This window comes from Nyctereutes procyonoides, unplaced genomic scaffold, assembly GCF_905146905.1.
Source record: "Nyctereutes procyonoides isolate TBG_1078 unplaced genomic scaffold, NYPRO_anot_genome, whole genome shotgun sequence".
NCBI lineage: Eukaryota > Metazoa > Chordata > Mammalia > Carnivora > Canidae > Nyctereutes > Nyctereutes procyonoides.
This window is the reverse complement of record NW_026575040.1, coordinates 16,649,746-16,665,233: the sequence shown is the minus strand read 5'-3', so window position 1 is coordinate 16,665,233 and position 15,488 is coordinate 16,649,746. Positions and strand designations below refer to the sequence as shown.

The 15,488-nt window shown below is 34.5% G+C and overlaps 1 protein-coding gene across 4 annotated transcripts in view; it reads right to left on the bottom strand.

Annotated features, from left to right (window-relative positions):
• SLTM (SAFB like transcription modulator) overlaps positions 1-15,488 on the bottom strand; it is a 43,969-nt gene that overhangs the window by 25,482 nt on the left and 2,999 nt on the right. For 2 of the 4 annotated variants that reach the window (XM_055319818.1, XM_055319820.1), the window contains exons 3-5: positions 5,951-6,036; positions 3,096-3,296; positions 2,161-2,208 (exon numbers count right to left, since the gene is read on the bottom strand). In XM_055319818.1, coding sequence (XP_055175793.1) covers positions 2,161-2,208; positions 3,096-3,296; positions 5,951-6,036 — 335 coding nt within the window. The remainder of the gene's footprint in view (positions 1-2,160; positions 2,209-3,095; positions 3,297-5,950; positions 6,037-15,488) is intronic. The other 2 variants (XM_055319819.1, XM_055319821.1) reach the window with 1 other exon arrangement.

Sequence of the window (15,488 nt, the reverse complement as noted above, 5' to 3'; positions counted from 1 at the left end):
GATTGGCAAACTATGCAAGATGCCTCTTTTTGTAAATATTTTTACTGAAACAGCCATATCCATTCACATTTATCTACTGTCTGTGGCTGCTTTTACACAACAATGGCAGAGCTGAATAGTTATAACATAGACCATATGGTCCACAACAGCTAAAATATTTTCTACCTAGTCCCATTAAGAAAACCTCTACCAACCACCCATGGTCTACAGAATATGCAACTCAATTTCTTCAACAAATAAAATAGTGAAGGAAAAAGGGTAGAGGGAAAACCTACAGAGCTTTTAAAAGACATCTAATAAACAATCCATCACAATGGGTTCATCTTATTTGTATCTGGATTCAAACAAAACTTGGAAAAACAAAAAACAAAACAAAAACTATACACAATTGAACATCTGAATATGAACTGTATTTAATGATACTAAAAATCTTAGAATAATATAAAAAATAAGTTTTTTTAAAGATACATAATGAAATTTTTAAAGCAAAATATGATGTGCAAGATTTGTTTCAATTATGCAGAAAGCGAAAAGTGAATGGAGCTATAAATGAAACAAGACTGTCCACGAGTTGTACCAGTTAAAGCTGGATAACGGTTACATTCTAGTATTACTTAATGCCCATACTAAGACAATATATTCACTTAGCACGTTTAGAAGTATTAGAATATGATGAAACGTAGATACACAGAGATGTTCTACCCTACATTATTTAGAAAGAGAAAAAAGGTCATTTTACTCAAAGGATACTTCTCTGAAGATGTAACCTCCCATCTTTTGATACAATAAGGTAATACCTGCCCTTTGATGAGAAATAAATAACTATTCTTTCATTATCAGGATAGAAGGGGAACAAGGCCATCTTCAGGCCATAAAAATTTGTGAAAATTATAAAAAAGCATCCATTCCTTAAGATACTTTACCTCCATCTGTTAAATTTTTATAAAAACAGGTAGTTTACTATATGAATGGAGACACTTAGATATGATTAATGCCTTTACACAACTCACAACCTGCACAACTTAGGAGTGGCCCTTAGTGGAAATTAACAAGGAGCTGCTAAAGAATATGAAGAGCTCAACTCTACCGTTTTGCAAATTAGTAATATAGAAAAGGTACCCACTGCCCAATTTGAGAATTAATTTTCCTCACCTATTCTTTATCACTCAGAAATGAACTTATTATTGTAGCTAACCTAGTCCTAACATTTCTTTCCTGAATATTCTAAATAATCAGACACATTTCTCCTAGAAATGCAGTTTCTCCCCCACTGCAACAAATGCAGAGTCAAGATACAGCCTCACCAGCAATTGTGGCTCACCATCATTTCAAAGGCAAGAAAGCTGCAGGAAAGAAGGCATGCGTGACCAGAGGCAATCAGCTAAGCAGTCCGCGAGTATGAGCCCCACTATATACTCTTCCAGCAAATATTAACTAAGAAAATAACAGATCTGATCACTATTTTTTCTAAATGTGGTAAACAGAGGAAACTCCTATCTCTACTTCAAAGCATACTATTTAAAGAAGGTACATCAACAAGGGCTTCTTGAGTACAGATTTGAAAAAAAAAAAAGACAAAGGATAAGCTAAAAAAACACTGTAGCAATTGAGCAATATAAATGTGGTTTATAACCCCACCCCTATAAGCCATGCTTTAAAATGTACATTATGTAGATCACAACATGCAACAGAAGAGCAGTCCGCTTCTACACACACATACCCAAGTAAATCTCTAGAACAGAGATTTTTATCATTTTTAAACTATGCCCATCATAGGGCAAAATCTTAAAGCTTTGAAAAGGATATTAGTACTTTTAAATGATTTACTTCATAACAAAGCATCAAAAAAGAAAATCAAGGCTAGTGTAGACTTCTCAAAGGACTGGTAACCACTTTTTTGTTTTTTTAACAGAAAGGATAAACTACTTTTATTTTCACTCTGAAAATGGTAGGAACCTTGTTATAATACCTTCCCATTACATTTGTAGCAACAGAAATTTCAGCTGCCAATTTTAAGTATTTCATATATACCACATAAATAATTTAGTATTAAGTTTACGGTAGTTTTATGAATTAAAAGATTATGAAGTCAAAATAAGATTCCTTTTCCAAGCCCTTCCACCCACAATATCATATTCATAGGACTAAATATAAACTTACTTGGGCTGTTAGAAAGGTATCATCTTCACCTTCTTGAGCTTCAATTTCCTAAGTAAAAGGGTATACAATAGCTTTGCTTTACAAAATATCTGGGTAACATGAGAATGCTTTTATGCTATACCCAATTATCACTTGTCTTGTGTTCTGTTCTGTACAGTGTCTATGATACCATGGCTACTAAGTCAGTGCTTAATAATGCAGACTGTATATTTTATGCCAACATTAAAAATAGTCACATTGATAGAGAATTAGAAAAATATCTTGCACCCTTCATCTATTAAGCTAGGTAGAATGGAAGTATTCTAAAGCAAGAATATTAACAGTACAGACTCCCTAATCCATTGGTTTTCTTAAGACATACTAATAAATTTCAAAGCAGGACAAATGGTTTATTTCAATATAAGAAAATATTTTTAAAATTATATACCTTTAAACTCCTAAATAATTCTCTACCCTTGATAATAACCAAAGAAATGCAAGTTAATCCTTTATATCTACTGAAGTAGCAACATATAAAAAGCTACTGTCCAGTACTGTTGACAAGATCAGAGTGAACTGATACACTCACCCACAGCGGGGTAGAAAACAACTTAAATGTAAATGTCCCAAAATAAAGAAGTGGCTATTCCACACATAGCAATCAGTCTAGTAAGTTACAGTATAAGACACCCATTATGAAGTTATTATGGTATGTTATATGAAAACACTGTATAGAACAAAGAGCAACTAAAGGTATGATATGTAAAAATATATACAAATGTGGAAGGTAATAAGCAAAAATTTTAAAGCTAGTAGGATTCCAAGTGATTTATAAATAACTTCAAAATATATTTTTTGAAAATTCTGAGACTTCCACATTGAACTAAAATAAACTACTTTTTATTATTTATTACTTAATTTATCTGTGTCACATTTAAAAAAAACTGGCTAAAGACCTGACTTTCGGTGTCCTCTTTTTCTATATCTTCTTCTATTGCTTCTGCCTCTATTAATTCATGAGTTCTCTTGTTCTCTTCTGCAGAAAGTAACTCCTTGGAATGTACATTTTCTTCTTCATTTTCACCAAATTCTTCAGAGTCCTTTAGTTCGTCATTTCCATCTTGTTCATGTGCCTCTTGATTCTCCAATTCACAGTCCTTTTAATGGTAAGAAAATTTGGTACAACTAGAGGCAAAGTAGTGTAGGCTATCCACCAAACGTTTTTTGGTAATTTACATGTCTATATGTTTTAAATTTTACCATATCTTGACAGTATTCCCAAAGTCAAAGTTCAATCATTTGACCTTACATATTAACTGTGTCTTTAAAAATAGAGGGAGTCAAATCCCAAAGTCACTGAACCATGCATCTAAGTTCCCAAATCTCTCACACTGAAATACACACTAACTGGATTGTAACTAGAGATGCTCTCAAGTACCAGTTATTTAATAGTTACCAAGTGATATCCCAGGAGCTATCCTAGGAGACAAGGCTTCACAGAAATTACTTGATTTCTCCACATGCCATAGTTTGATGTAACTTCAAAGACCCTGCAAGTCTTACATGTTATAACAAAGTTTATTTCTAATAATAAGGCATCCCAACTGTTACATTCATTCCAATCTTGAAAAAAATGCAAATAACTAAGTGTATTTGCTTTGAAATCTATCACTGTGCCATAATCCAGTTAGGCAAGGGAACACAGGTTGGGACTGTCTTGGTGAAGGAATTCCGTTTGCCCTTCAAAGTTTATGGAAACACAGTACTTCAGTGGAAACAAAGTAGCAATCTAATTGCTACTAGTTAGTTTCTTCTTTAACTGCAAAGAAAGGGTCCAAAGCAATGAACATTCTTCCCCTTTCTCGAGTCTTATGGTAAATATAACATATTTAAGAAAAGTCTTCTGGGTTAAAAGGGGAAAAGGATAGGGGTATGACTATTAATCATTGAGTTGAATTGCAGTAAGAAAACAAATTTCTGGGGAGGTAGGCAAAAAAAGGAATATGATTGTATTGGAATGTGGAGTGCTTAGGAGCAGGGCATCTCTGGGATGATAGGTTTAACCAACCTCACCATGTATGAGTGAGGGAATGGTGGAGATTGAAAATGGAGTAGGTGACTTTAGAACAGTAGTAAATGCAAAAAAAAAAAAAAAAAAAAAGGAAAGGAACGGAACCAAGGGAGATCACCGAGGGAACTTTATCTACTCTTAAGTACCAATCAATTCTGATCACTCTCCTCACTTATAAATGAAAGCAATTGCTATATTATTCACGTCTAAGCAATAGGTGATACTCACTCTAATGTATAAATTCCAAAATTACCAATTTTGAGAGACAAGTATGTTCACTTAATTTCTGTCAAATACATCACATATACCGGTACTTCCAAAGTGAAAAAGATAGTAGAAAGAAGAAACTGAAGACTTATTTAAATAGGATTTTTTTTAAAAAAAGTCTTTTGTTCTTCTAGATATTATGACCAGGTTCACTTAATAATAAAACAAAGGTATCCTTTGCAACACATATAAGAGACAATACTATTATGCTAAATAGAAGTATATCTCTCCTCCTAACATTTCATATGAATATAAGATTTTTATGAAGAGCTGAAAGTTAGAAATTTGAAAATTATAGGGTTGTGTTTTTTTGTTTTTTTTGTTTTGTTTTACTAAGCCATAATATTTTTCCAGCTAATGGATAATTTTTGCTTAACCATACCCTTGCTAGTGAAGACACCTGGAGAAAATAAGAGCAAAAGAATAAACCTAAAGGAAGATATATCACAAGGATAACAGAATAGAGATTGAAGAGTGCTGAAAGGCTCAAATAAAAGCTGATTACAGGCATGCAAGCATCAATTTTAATGGCTCCCTGGGCAAGTATTTCCTGAAATTATCTGATTTCAGGGTTAAATCTTCAACCACACGTTTCTTTCTGTGTATACGAACCGTCAAAGTATGAAGTGCACTGTGTGGGACATGTGGTACATTCTGTGGTCTGTGTGCGCATGTGTGAGGGTAGAGAGTTAAGCAGTAGGATAGATGGCCAGGAGAATAGACATAAGCTCACTCCACAGTAGAGCACACCCAGAGATGTTATGACACCCAGAGATGTTATGACCATATGGACTAACTGTACACAGAAAATGGAATATATGGGGTATAAATGTACGTAATTTACGAGGAACTGTGCTCATTAAATAATCTCTGCAAGTGCCACACTACTCAGTAAAAAACCCAAAATAACAAAAAAAAAACTGTGATTAAAAATTATTCCTAGAACTGCCACAACTCCAGTTAAAACTGTATACTTCTTTTTCTGGCTGGTCAGTCTTGATATACATTCATTTTTAGCCAAAAAAGACCTGGCTTGAATGTGTCTTTAAAGGGCAAAACAAATTTCTTAACTTGCTCTTTACTAAGTAGCAACACATCAGCAATCCTCTCTCTCCATTTGAAAGACTACATTAATCTAAGTTCTGTATATTTTATACAAAAGCTAATTGCAATGGGCAGATGAAAAATAAATGATCAATACTCTCATTGCGGTACCTTGTTCAGGAACTAACATATCAACTGTCTTGTCACTGTTCCTCTGGTCCCTATGTCTGATTTCTACTTCAAGGCCTGGACAAATATTATTTTTAGCCCTATGTATCATGTAACTAAAGACAAAGTTATTTATTATAATTCTCAACTACAATGAAATTGACAATGCTACATTAGTCTCTATTTTACCTCCACACTTATTCAAGTGCATGAATTCATCATGCAAAATAAACATCTTAACCTGAGTAATTAACACTTTACCTTGACAAAAGCATCATCTTCCACAGAAGCATCTCCACTCAACTCATCTGCTTCCTGTTTTTTACCTGCGAAAGAAGGAAAATGGGCTAACAACCAATATTTATATTACTTTAAGAGTAAAAAACATTCAGTAGCGTTTACCCCACAGTATCAATCACTCTCTACTCACAAATCACTGACAAAAATATTGCAAACTGCATATAAACCACCTGCTCATAATTGTCCCAAACAAAAAAGCTTTCTTAAGAATGTCATGCTGCTTCACTAAAATGAACTGTACAAATAATCCTATTATGAACCCATCATCTTAACTGACTTGAGGTATAAACATATAAAATACATTTTTATTTATGACACTCAAATTCTCTTATCTTCAATTATCCCAGAAGTAGTAGCACCATTCAATGGTGTTTTGTCTATCACCAGATGTGATAGCTAAGTTCAAGACTCATGTGCCCCACAAAGCCATCCCTAAGTGCTACTCTTCAACAAGCTTTCTCTGAAATGAAATTCTCATACTTTAATTTGCATCTTACAATCCATCAGTTGATTATATATTGCCTTGTACTCTCAAATACAACTCACCATTTAGAAAATTCCTTAAGCATAAGTGACTGCTTTTACCCTTATATTTCTCCAAAGGCCTAAATATAAATGGTGGTGGGGACCTGACAAAATGACTGATTTAACTGATTTAAGGAAACGAGAAATGACTTCTGACTGAAAACTGCTAATAGCTCCCAGACAGACTACAGGCCTCCCCAACCCAACTTGCATCTTCACACTTTATAAATCAGTGGTTGGGACTTTTAAACTACTTTCCACATTTGAAGAAACATATATTTTCCACAGATCCAATGTTAAAAGTTTACGTTTTTAGGCTACTTCACAAACATGTACTGAATCACCCATGCATCAGAAATGCTATATAAAAAAAACACAGCTGCTAGAACTTTAGTATTTAATTTTTATAATTAATTTATTTTGAAATGTGAATGGATGTTCTTTCCTGAAGCCAACTTATCCATCAACTTTTCCCTTCACCTAAAACTGAACTGCCATGTGCTTATCTCAAGCTTCTGTGACTCCCATGGTAGAGAGTTTAGGTTTAAGGTGGCTATAAAAAAATAAAAAGTCAATGTACCTCCCTTTTCCAAGTCTCTTCCACAGCCCCTATCCCTCCATGTACTCTCAATTCGAGAACCTTTCCTTGAAGGAGTGATAAAAAGGCAACAAGATTCTGATCCCTCCAGGTATGTGAAAAACAGGATTAAGAGATTTTTTTTTTTAAACCCAAAGAGTTTGTAAAAGAGAGCTTGTCTCAGTCTCTCAAAGGCCTGCGTGAATCCAAAGAGAAAGCGTGGATGGAGCTTGTTTGGCATTCATTTCCTATTTAGAATGTTGGTGTGTGTGTATTTTAGGGAAAATAGGAAATAGAAGTTACTACAAGGGTCAACTAACAAAGTCTGGGGGGTCAGACAGTGTTTATTACTAATTTAAAAGAACAAAAATAAGTGAAGATGTTCCTTCTCTGAAAACAGTATCAGGTAAGAAAGAGCTCACTAAATTCTTCCATCACATTTAGAGGAAGTTCCATAGTATAAAACCTTAAAGATGCTTTTTGGGAAAAGTATGCTTTTTAAAAATATAGGATGCCAAAACATACTACCAAGTAATCTACAGAGTAGAGCACTGGGGGCGGGGCGGGGGGGGGCAGGGGACGGGACAGGACACGGATGCCTTCAGAACCTTTGCAAATAGTATTTGCTGCTTACAATTATAAACTGCTTTACAATTTACAAGCATTTTAAAAAAGATTTTATTTATTTGAGAGAATGTGAGAGAGCAAAAGCAGGAGGAGCAGCAGGCAAAGGGAGAAGCAGCAGGCTCCCCACTGAGAAGGGGACAGAAAGATGCAGGGCTCAATCCTAGGACCCTGGGATCATGACCTGAGCTGAAGGCAAATACTTAACCAACTGAGCCATCCAGGTGCCCTAATTTGCAAAGTTGTTTTTTTTTTTTTTTTAAGTTCAACTGATTTTCCCAAGCACCTTATGGTACATGGGGCAGGTAATCACAATCTTAGGAAAGAGAAAATGAGCCTGAAAGGTTAAATAGCTTGTCCAAAGCTAGTAAATGATGATGTCAGAACTGGAAGCCAAGGCTTCTCATTTCCAGTCTGAAGTTCTTTCCATTACATCCTAGCATGACCTACTTAAAAGACATTATCCTACTAAGGAGTGGTTAATTAACTCAGTTTAAAGATATTATCTTTGAAATGGCAGTCTTCAGCATAGTGACAAACTATGTATACTTTGCACACTTTGGTGAATTTCACTTGTTTTAGTTTACTTAAAGGAAAACCAAATTGCACCACAGCAACAAAACCAACACTGTAGTCACCATCCCCACTTAAGTGGCTTCCAGAGTCCAGGCACTAGGATAAATGTTTTATATACAGTAATCTATTTATTTATTTTATCCTAAATACTATGAAACTATTATCCCCATTCTATTAAAAAAAGGGAAACTTGCTCAAAAGTTAATCAGATTACAGAACTAGTGAAGGCCGTGCTTCAATTTAAACCCAGGCCTATTTATCCCCACCTCTTAAAACCCAGAAAGCCATTAGATCTGTGAGAAGCTACCGGTTGTTAATGCTCTCTTAATGTAAACAGACTCTAAAAGCCACATCTACAAAATGTTTAAAGGTAGGACTCCAAGATTATGTAAACTGCCCCATGATAAACAGCCCAGAAGAGTCCGAAGAACACAAAAAAGGCCCAACTTTTCTATGCCTGTTTTAAACAGCTGTATCACACAAAAGCACTGGACATTAATGTATCAGCTTGTAAACATAAAACTAAAGGACAAAGTTTTCAAACATTCGGTGATGAAACTGTAGTAAATACTTGATAGGTACATAGTGTTTAAGAAAACTGAAATTCTACCCTCTTCGGAAACTGATCTTTTAATTTTGACACAGAAGAAAATTCTGGTTGGCATCTAAGGAACGAATTGACATCATTTTTTATTCTGTACATTTAGAATGAAGTCATGAACAAACTTTATAAAAACATCTTTGATCATTCAAAAAAAAAAAAAACCATAAAAACCGAAACCCTGCAGTTTTACACTCTAGCTTTTGACTGCTTTCAAGATCTATAATGTTGGGCTTACTTTACACACGTTGAATTAGAAATTACATTGAAATTTCTTCCTTTATGAGAAAAGTATCATCCTTCTCCCATACAAAATATAACTCACATTTTACAAAGCTCTGAGGATCATCATCTAGCCTAGACCTAGTACATTATATAAGAGCAGGTAATTTCCCTAATAATGGAATAAGTCCCTAGGTTGGATATAACAAGGTCTGGATTTCTGTTCATCCCTCACTGCAACAAGAAGAGGTGATGTGCCAGGCAAACTAGCCCCATGTGCAGCCCTATCCTGTCAGTAAGGACTAAAAATTTCAAACTTCAATGATGCTACAAAGTACCTCTATGGATTCCTAACTTATGTCACAGGTGAGAAATAACTAAAAGGAAACCAAATCCCCCTTAACAAGCAACACTACCTTCAGCACTTTTTTGTATAGTCAGTAACCATGTCTATTTCTAGCTCCCATTTAAGCCTGTGCTGTCAAAACTCCTACAGCAAATTAATCAACTAATCTTTAAGTCCTTCAAGGACTCTGGCATGTGCCACAGAAATGTGAGTTGGTGTAAAGGAAGGTGGTACGATCCAGATGAGGGTACTAACTTAAAAGTTTAATGCAACTGAAGTTTAACTTTTTTTTTAAATTTTATTTTTAAGCAATCTCTAAACTCGATGTGGTGCTCGAACTCACAATGCTAAGAGTTGCATGTTCCACCAACTGAACCAGCCAGCTGAGCTGCCCTTTCTTCCAAACAAAATTCTTAAGTATGCCCAACATGGGATTCAACTCATGACCCCAGGATCAAGAGTCACATGCTCTACCAAATGAGCTAGCCAGTCACCCCTGAAGGCTAACTTCAATGCTTTGAGGAACAAAACTAGAAAATAACTTGAACAGTAAAGATAGTCTGAATAACAAAATACAAATGGAAGCAAAATTAACATCACATATTAAATTATCATAGTAGTAACACACAGTTATTTTTGAAATTACATTACTTCACACAAAAACAGTGCAATATTCCTTGCATGATTTTTAGGGTCTAAAATAAAACAGCAAAGTAAAAATGTAAACAACAAAGGAAGGTGATGCTAGAAACACTTTCTTACTTTCTTATTTGTGTAACATAAATATGTACAGATCCACAATTATTTAATTTTTAGGATTAAGGATAATTCAGAATTTTCAGATTTTAGAAGAGTATGGCAGTATATATACCATTTATTAATCTAAACTTCCCAGTGGCTTCTGGAACAGGGTCTCTCAATCTCAATCACAGAAATATTTGTGCAATGAAACATGCATATTCACACAAAATGAAATAAATCAAGACTATAAATAAATACCATAAATAGCTTCACTTTTGATAACAAACTTAAAACTTTCAATTTTCAGAACTTCCATATTTTGAAATTATGAATAAAGGATTCTAGGTCATAAATAGGTTTTCTCCTCCAAAGGCAAAATGGTCTTTCTAAGGATTTGCAATTTTCCTTTTCAAGTTCAGAAATACCTCAAAATAAAAAAAAAATAAATAAAAATTTAAAAAAAAACTCCATTTAATAAGTAGATCTAAAGTAATTCTGCCCAAGAACTTTGTGACTTGAGTAACTCTTCTTCATAAACATTTACAAAAGCTATAAAACATAGAAACTGTTTAGTCATAAGATTGCTGTTGAGAGAGGGAGGAGGGATTCAGAATACAAGCCAAACTGAATGTGAATGTTTCCAGCAACAGCCTTTCCCCTCCCCAAATGCACGGAGTATCTTAAAATAATCAGACTATGCTTTGTGTTGTCTGCATGCAACTGCATGCAATGTTTTAGCATCTCTTCTATTAAATTCATGTTTTACTAATGAAATCTTTCTAAAACACCCTGTACATTTTCTTAATCACAGTCATCCAACAGATCATTTTAATATTTTTTAAATCTACTGCAGATAATTCACAGTCCTTATAATAAATCTAGAAAATATCAAAAGCATATCTTTAAAAATCTGTTAACTCTGTTGCCTAAAGATAACCAAACTAAATAAAAACACACATACACACAAAATACATGCATGTGTGTACACATGAGATTTTAATTTAAATGGCAGCAAAAATGATTCAATTTTTAATGGGTTATTTTTCTATTCCATCAATAAAAAGAAAATACTACCAGCTGACCCTTAGCCTTACTATCAAATACCAAATAAAGCAAATAAAGCAATGCAAGGAAAATGTAAAGTATCTGAAACAATTTGCAAATGGATAGGCAGAAAGAAATGAATGACAATGATGCCAAGCTTCAAACTCTAGTCTAGAGCAGTCAGAGGTTCTTAAAACTCCAACTGCATGAGAATTACCAAGGGAACTTTTAGAAAATAATGAACCCTGTACCCCAACACACCAGCCAAAACCAAGCCTCTGGGGAGGCAGGAGCCTAGTATCTGTATTTTTAAAAACTCAAATGTTTCTAACATATGGAACCACTAGGATGACAGAGCATACATAACTAAGTAGCTAGAAGAAAAGAATGTAAGAAGATTATTGTTTTCAGGTTCTCCAGACTAGAGAAAGCTTCAATTCTATCTACGTTTAACAAAACCCATGTATAATGTGAACCTATTTTAGTTGTTGAAAAGGAAAAAAAAACAATCCGTAAACATCAAACTCCTATGAGTTTGTGCACATGTATGTAGACACCTTAGATCAACAAAGAACACACGTGATGGATTCAGGGTGGTGGAATTATGGGCAATTTTCACCTTTTAGTACTTTTCTGGATTATGAATTTTTTTTAATGAACATATTTCCCTTTTCATAATCTGGAAAACAACAACTGTAAAGCCATAAGGTAAACTACCATTCCAGGGTACCAGATCTGCCATGTGAGACTAACTCAGGCCGTGGAGTTCAGGATGTAAATAGTTAACCCCCAGAAATGCACAGCCTTGGGGCTGTGACATATATGTGAGAAATATAGCATAGTTGATTAATTAACTAGTAAATTCCACCCTTATACCATTGCTCAACCTTTTCTTTAAAATCATTTCTGATGCCACCAACTAATAATATTTCTTTTTCTCCTAACTCCTGAACAATTTGTTTACAAGAGTTCATGAAAGGGGAGATAAAGTCTAATGCCCTCTGCTCCTAATTCAGAATGCATAGAAGAGGACTAATTTGGAAGAAGCACACTATCTTAAAGCACTAGAAAATTTTACCTGCCTTGACACACACCACATCTAACACAATAAAACAGCTGGGAAAAGTACATGAGTGCTTTGATGATAAACATAATCCACCATATAAACTGCAGAAAACAAGCTGCAGGTTTTAATGGCAGAAGTTAAAGGTCTGTTTTGGTTATGTGAAAATGAGGCTGGACGATATTCCAGCAAAAGTTATGAGGATTTCCAACACAGCAACAAAATGGTAAGGAATAAAAGGACGTTGCAATGATTCATATGTTCTGAGAGTAAGTATGCTTTTACATATCACTGCCTAAGAAGGAGCCACCAGTGCCATTGAGTAAGGTACTTCGGGAAGATAACTCTTAATCCCTGATATATGTGCTTCTGACAAAGAAATAGGCAATTAAAACAAGCACCAAAAGGGGTATTTTTTAAAGCAGTTGAGAAAGCCATCATATGACCCTCAGTATTCATTTAACAAATATTTTCTGAGTACCTATTACATGCTTAGCACTGTGCTAGGTATTAGAGAGGCTAATGTAAAGACTATGTCCTTACTCTCCCACAGTTTCTAGCTTAGTGAGTACCCAAAAATATCTATGACAATTCTGTCCCTAAAGCCCTTCTCAATGCCACAGTTCTGATTAGTTTCCTTAATACCCAAACATACTGTGGCTGGAAGAAAAAGGGCAAGAGTTAAAGTACACTAAAATACTGCATTGTGTTAAATGTGGTTTACTACATCCTTATCAGACACAAATTTCAGAAAGTTTTACACAGTAAACATGTAATTAATTACACTGTGGGGTTTTTTTAAGATTACTTATTTATTCATGAGAGACAGAGAGAGAGAAAGAGAGACAGACACAGGCAGAGGGAGAAGCAGGCTCCATGCAGGGAGCCCGACGTGGGACTGGATCCCGGGTCTCCAGGATCATGCCCTGGGCTGAAGGTGGCGCTAAACTGCTGAGCTACCTGGGCCGCCCAACACTGTGGTATTTTCCATACAAAATTAGGCATCAGATGTTTGGATAAACCTATAGCTCATAGCTCCAAATTATACTTGTTTCTACAGAAGGGAAAAAATCAGATTTCATGTAGTAATTTGAACTTTTACTAAGCCTGCAAGTATTGCACATTTCAACATCAAGAAGTACTGCATTATAGGTAATTCTGAATACTATACTGATTAACCACATAAAATAACTTTTGCTGAAGTTTAGAGGTGGCCCTAAAGGTTGAAAATCAAGACTATGATATGCCATCATCAAGTAAAGCAAAAGAAGCTTTAAGTCTGTAATCTCTTAAACAAGTTAATGAGGAGTTAGCTCTACCTGTTTAACTGCTTTCTTAACACACACCCAAATAATATGACAGTAAATCTCCCCGTAAAGCTTTCTTCTCTGTTACTTATTAAAAGGTTCAGAGCAAAGAAAGTTGTAAAAAGACTCAGAAGGAACGACCATCATAAGCTACAAACCTTTTCACCGTTATTAGCCACATAAATTTTATAAACAATATTAAACCAACTATAACATGATCAACATTACAAGCACAAACTTGTTTCAAAAACATTCTAAAATATAGTTATGAATATAGATCCCTTTTCCTCCACTGTCTAAACACAAACACGTTAGCATAAAACATTTTAAAGAAACAGTGACCCTGCAATTATAAGAGAATGAGCTTAATATTTCACCTAAGTAATTTTTCCAGACCCATTAAGTTTCTCTCTGGCTTTCTTAACGTCGTTTAGCTTTTACTTGATATCTTAAGATTAGCAAAAATTATTTATTTACCTGACAAGCTATTACATGCTCTATCTTACTGATGTCTACATGACCATCTCTAAGTAATCCCTTTGTTTTCCTTTTCTAATAATCTGTCCTAAAGACTATTTATACTGAACACCTATGAGCTTTACGGTTTCTTCCTTATATTCCTATTTTAAACAGAAAGCATTGTTCTTCTGACTCCTGACCACATATAATTACTAAATTTCAGAATTAAAAAGTCTTACAGATGAGCTAATAAAAATTCCAATTTTATAAAAAAAGGAAACAGACTATTGAAAGAAGGGTGATATGACCAAAATGAAGTTATTTTCAAGGTAGATAATGTTAAGTGAAATAAGATTTGGAAAAAAGAATTTAATGTAGTAATTCAGCAATTAGACTGAAAAACTGACATCAAACTAAAATAGTATTTCTCGAATCCTTGATTTTATTATTTTTTTATTTTTTAAAGATTTCTTTATTTCATGAGAGACACAAAGAGAGAGAGAGAGAGGCAGAGAGACATAGACAGAGGGAGAAGTAGGCTCCCCACCAGGGAGCCCAATGTGGAGACTTGATCCCAGCACCCCGGATCGTGCGCTGAGCTGAAGGCAGACACTCAACTACTGAGCCACTCAGGAGTCCCACAAATCCCTGATTTTAAAACTTCCTGTTATTTTTAGGTTTCCATTTTCAAATTTGATTTTTACTGTTTTTATACCTATTTTTATATTTATTTTTTAACATTTTAAACTTTTTTTAAAGATTTTATTTATTTATTTATTCATGAGAGAGAGAGAGAGCACACGGCAGAGACACAGGCAGAGGGAGAAGCAGGCTCCATGCAGGGATCCTGATGCGGGACTGGATCCCTGGACCCCAGGATCAGGCCCTGGGCTGAAGGGAGGAGCCAAACCGCTGAGCCACCCAGGGATCCCCAACATTATTTTTAAACTTGACATAAAATCATTTTACTTTCAAACATCTTTAATAAAATAAATATATATGCGTCTTTAATTGCACATTAATTCAAACCAGGTTCTTAGTTTGGGATTCACATTATTTCTTTGTAATTCATAGAATTTTCAAACCAGTGCAAAATGGAATTTAAGGAGGCAAGTGCTATATTCCTTGTGTGTCCTATAATGAGTCTCATGAAGTACTCAGTAGTAGTCTGCTACAAATGATTAAACTTCTAACTAAAGACCAGGAGACACCTTAATATCAGTGTCATGGAAAAATTAGTTCAAATATTTTAATAATCCATATAAAAGATAAAATCAACAAAGCAATTATATGTACATACACATTGCATAGAGAGAGAGAAAAGAAAAACTTCTTAAAATTTTATATTGCTGATATTATTTCTAACGTAAGATGAATGAAGTTCCTAATAACTGAAAAAGAGATACACAAAGAA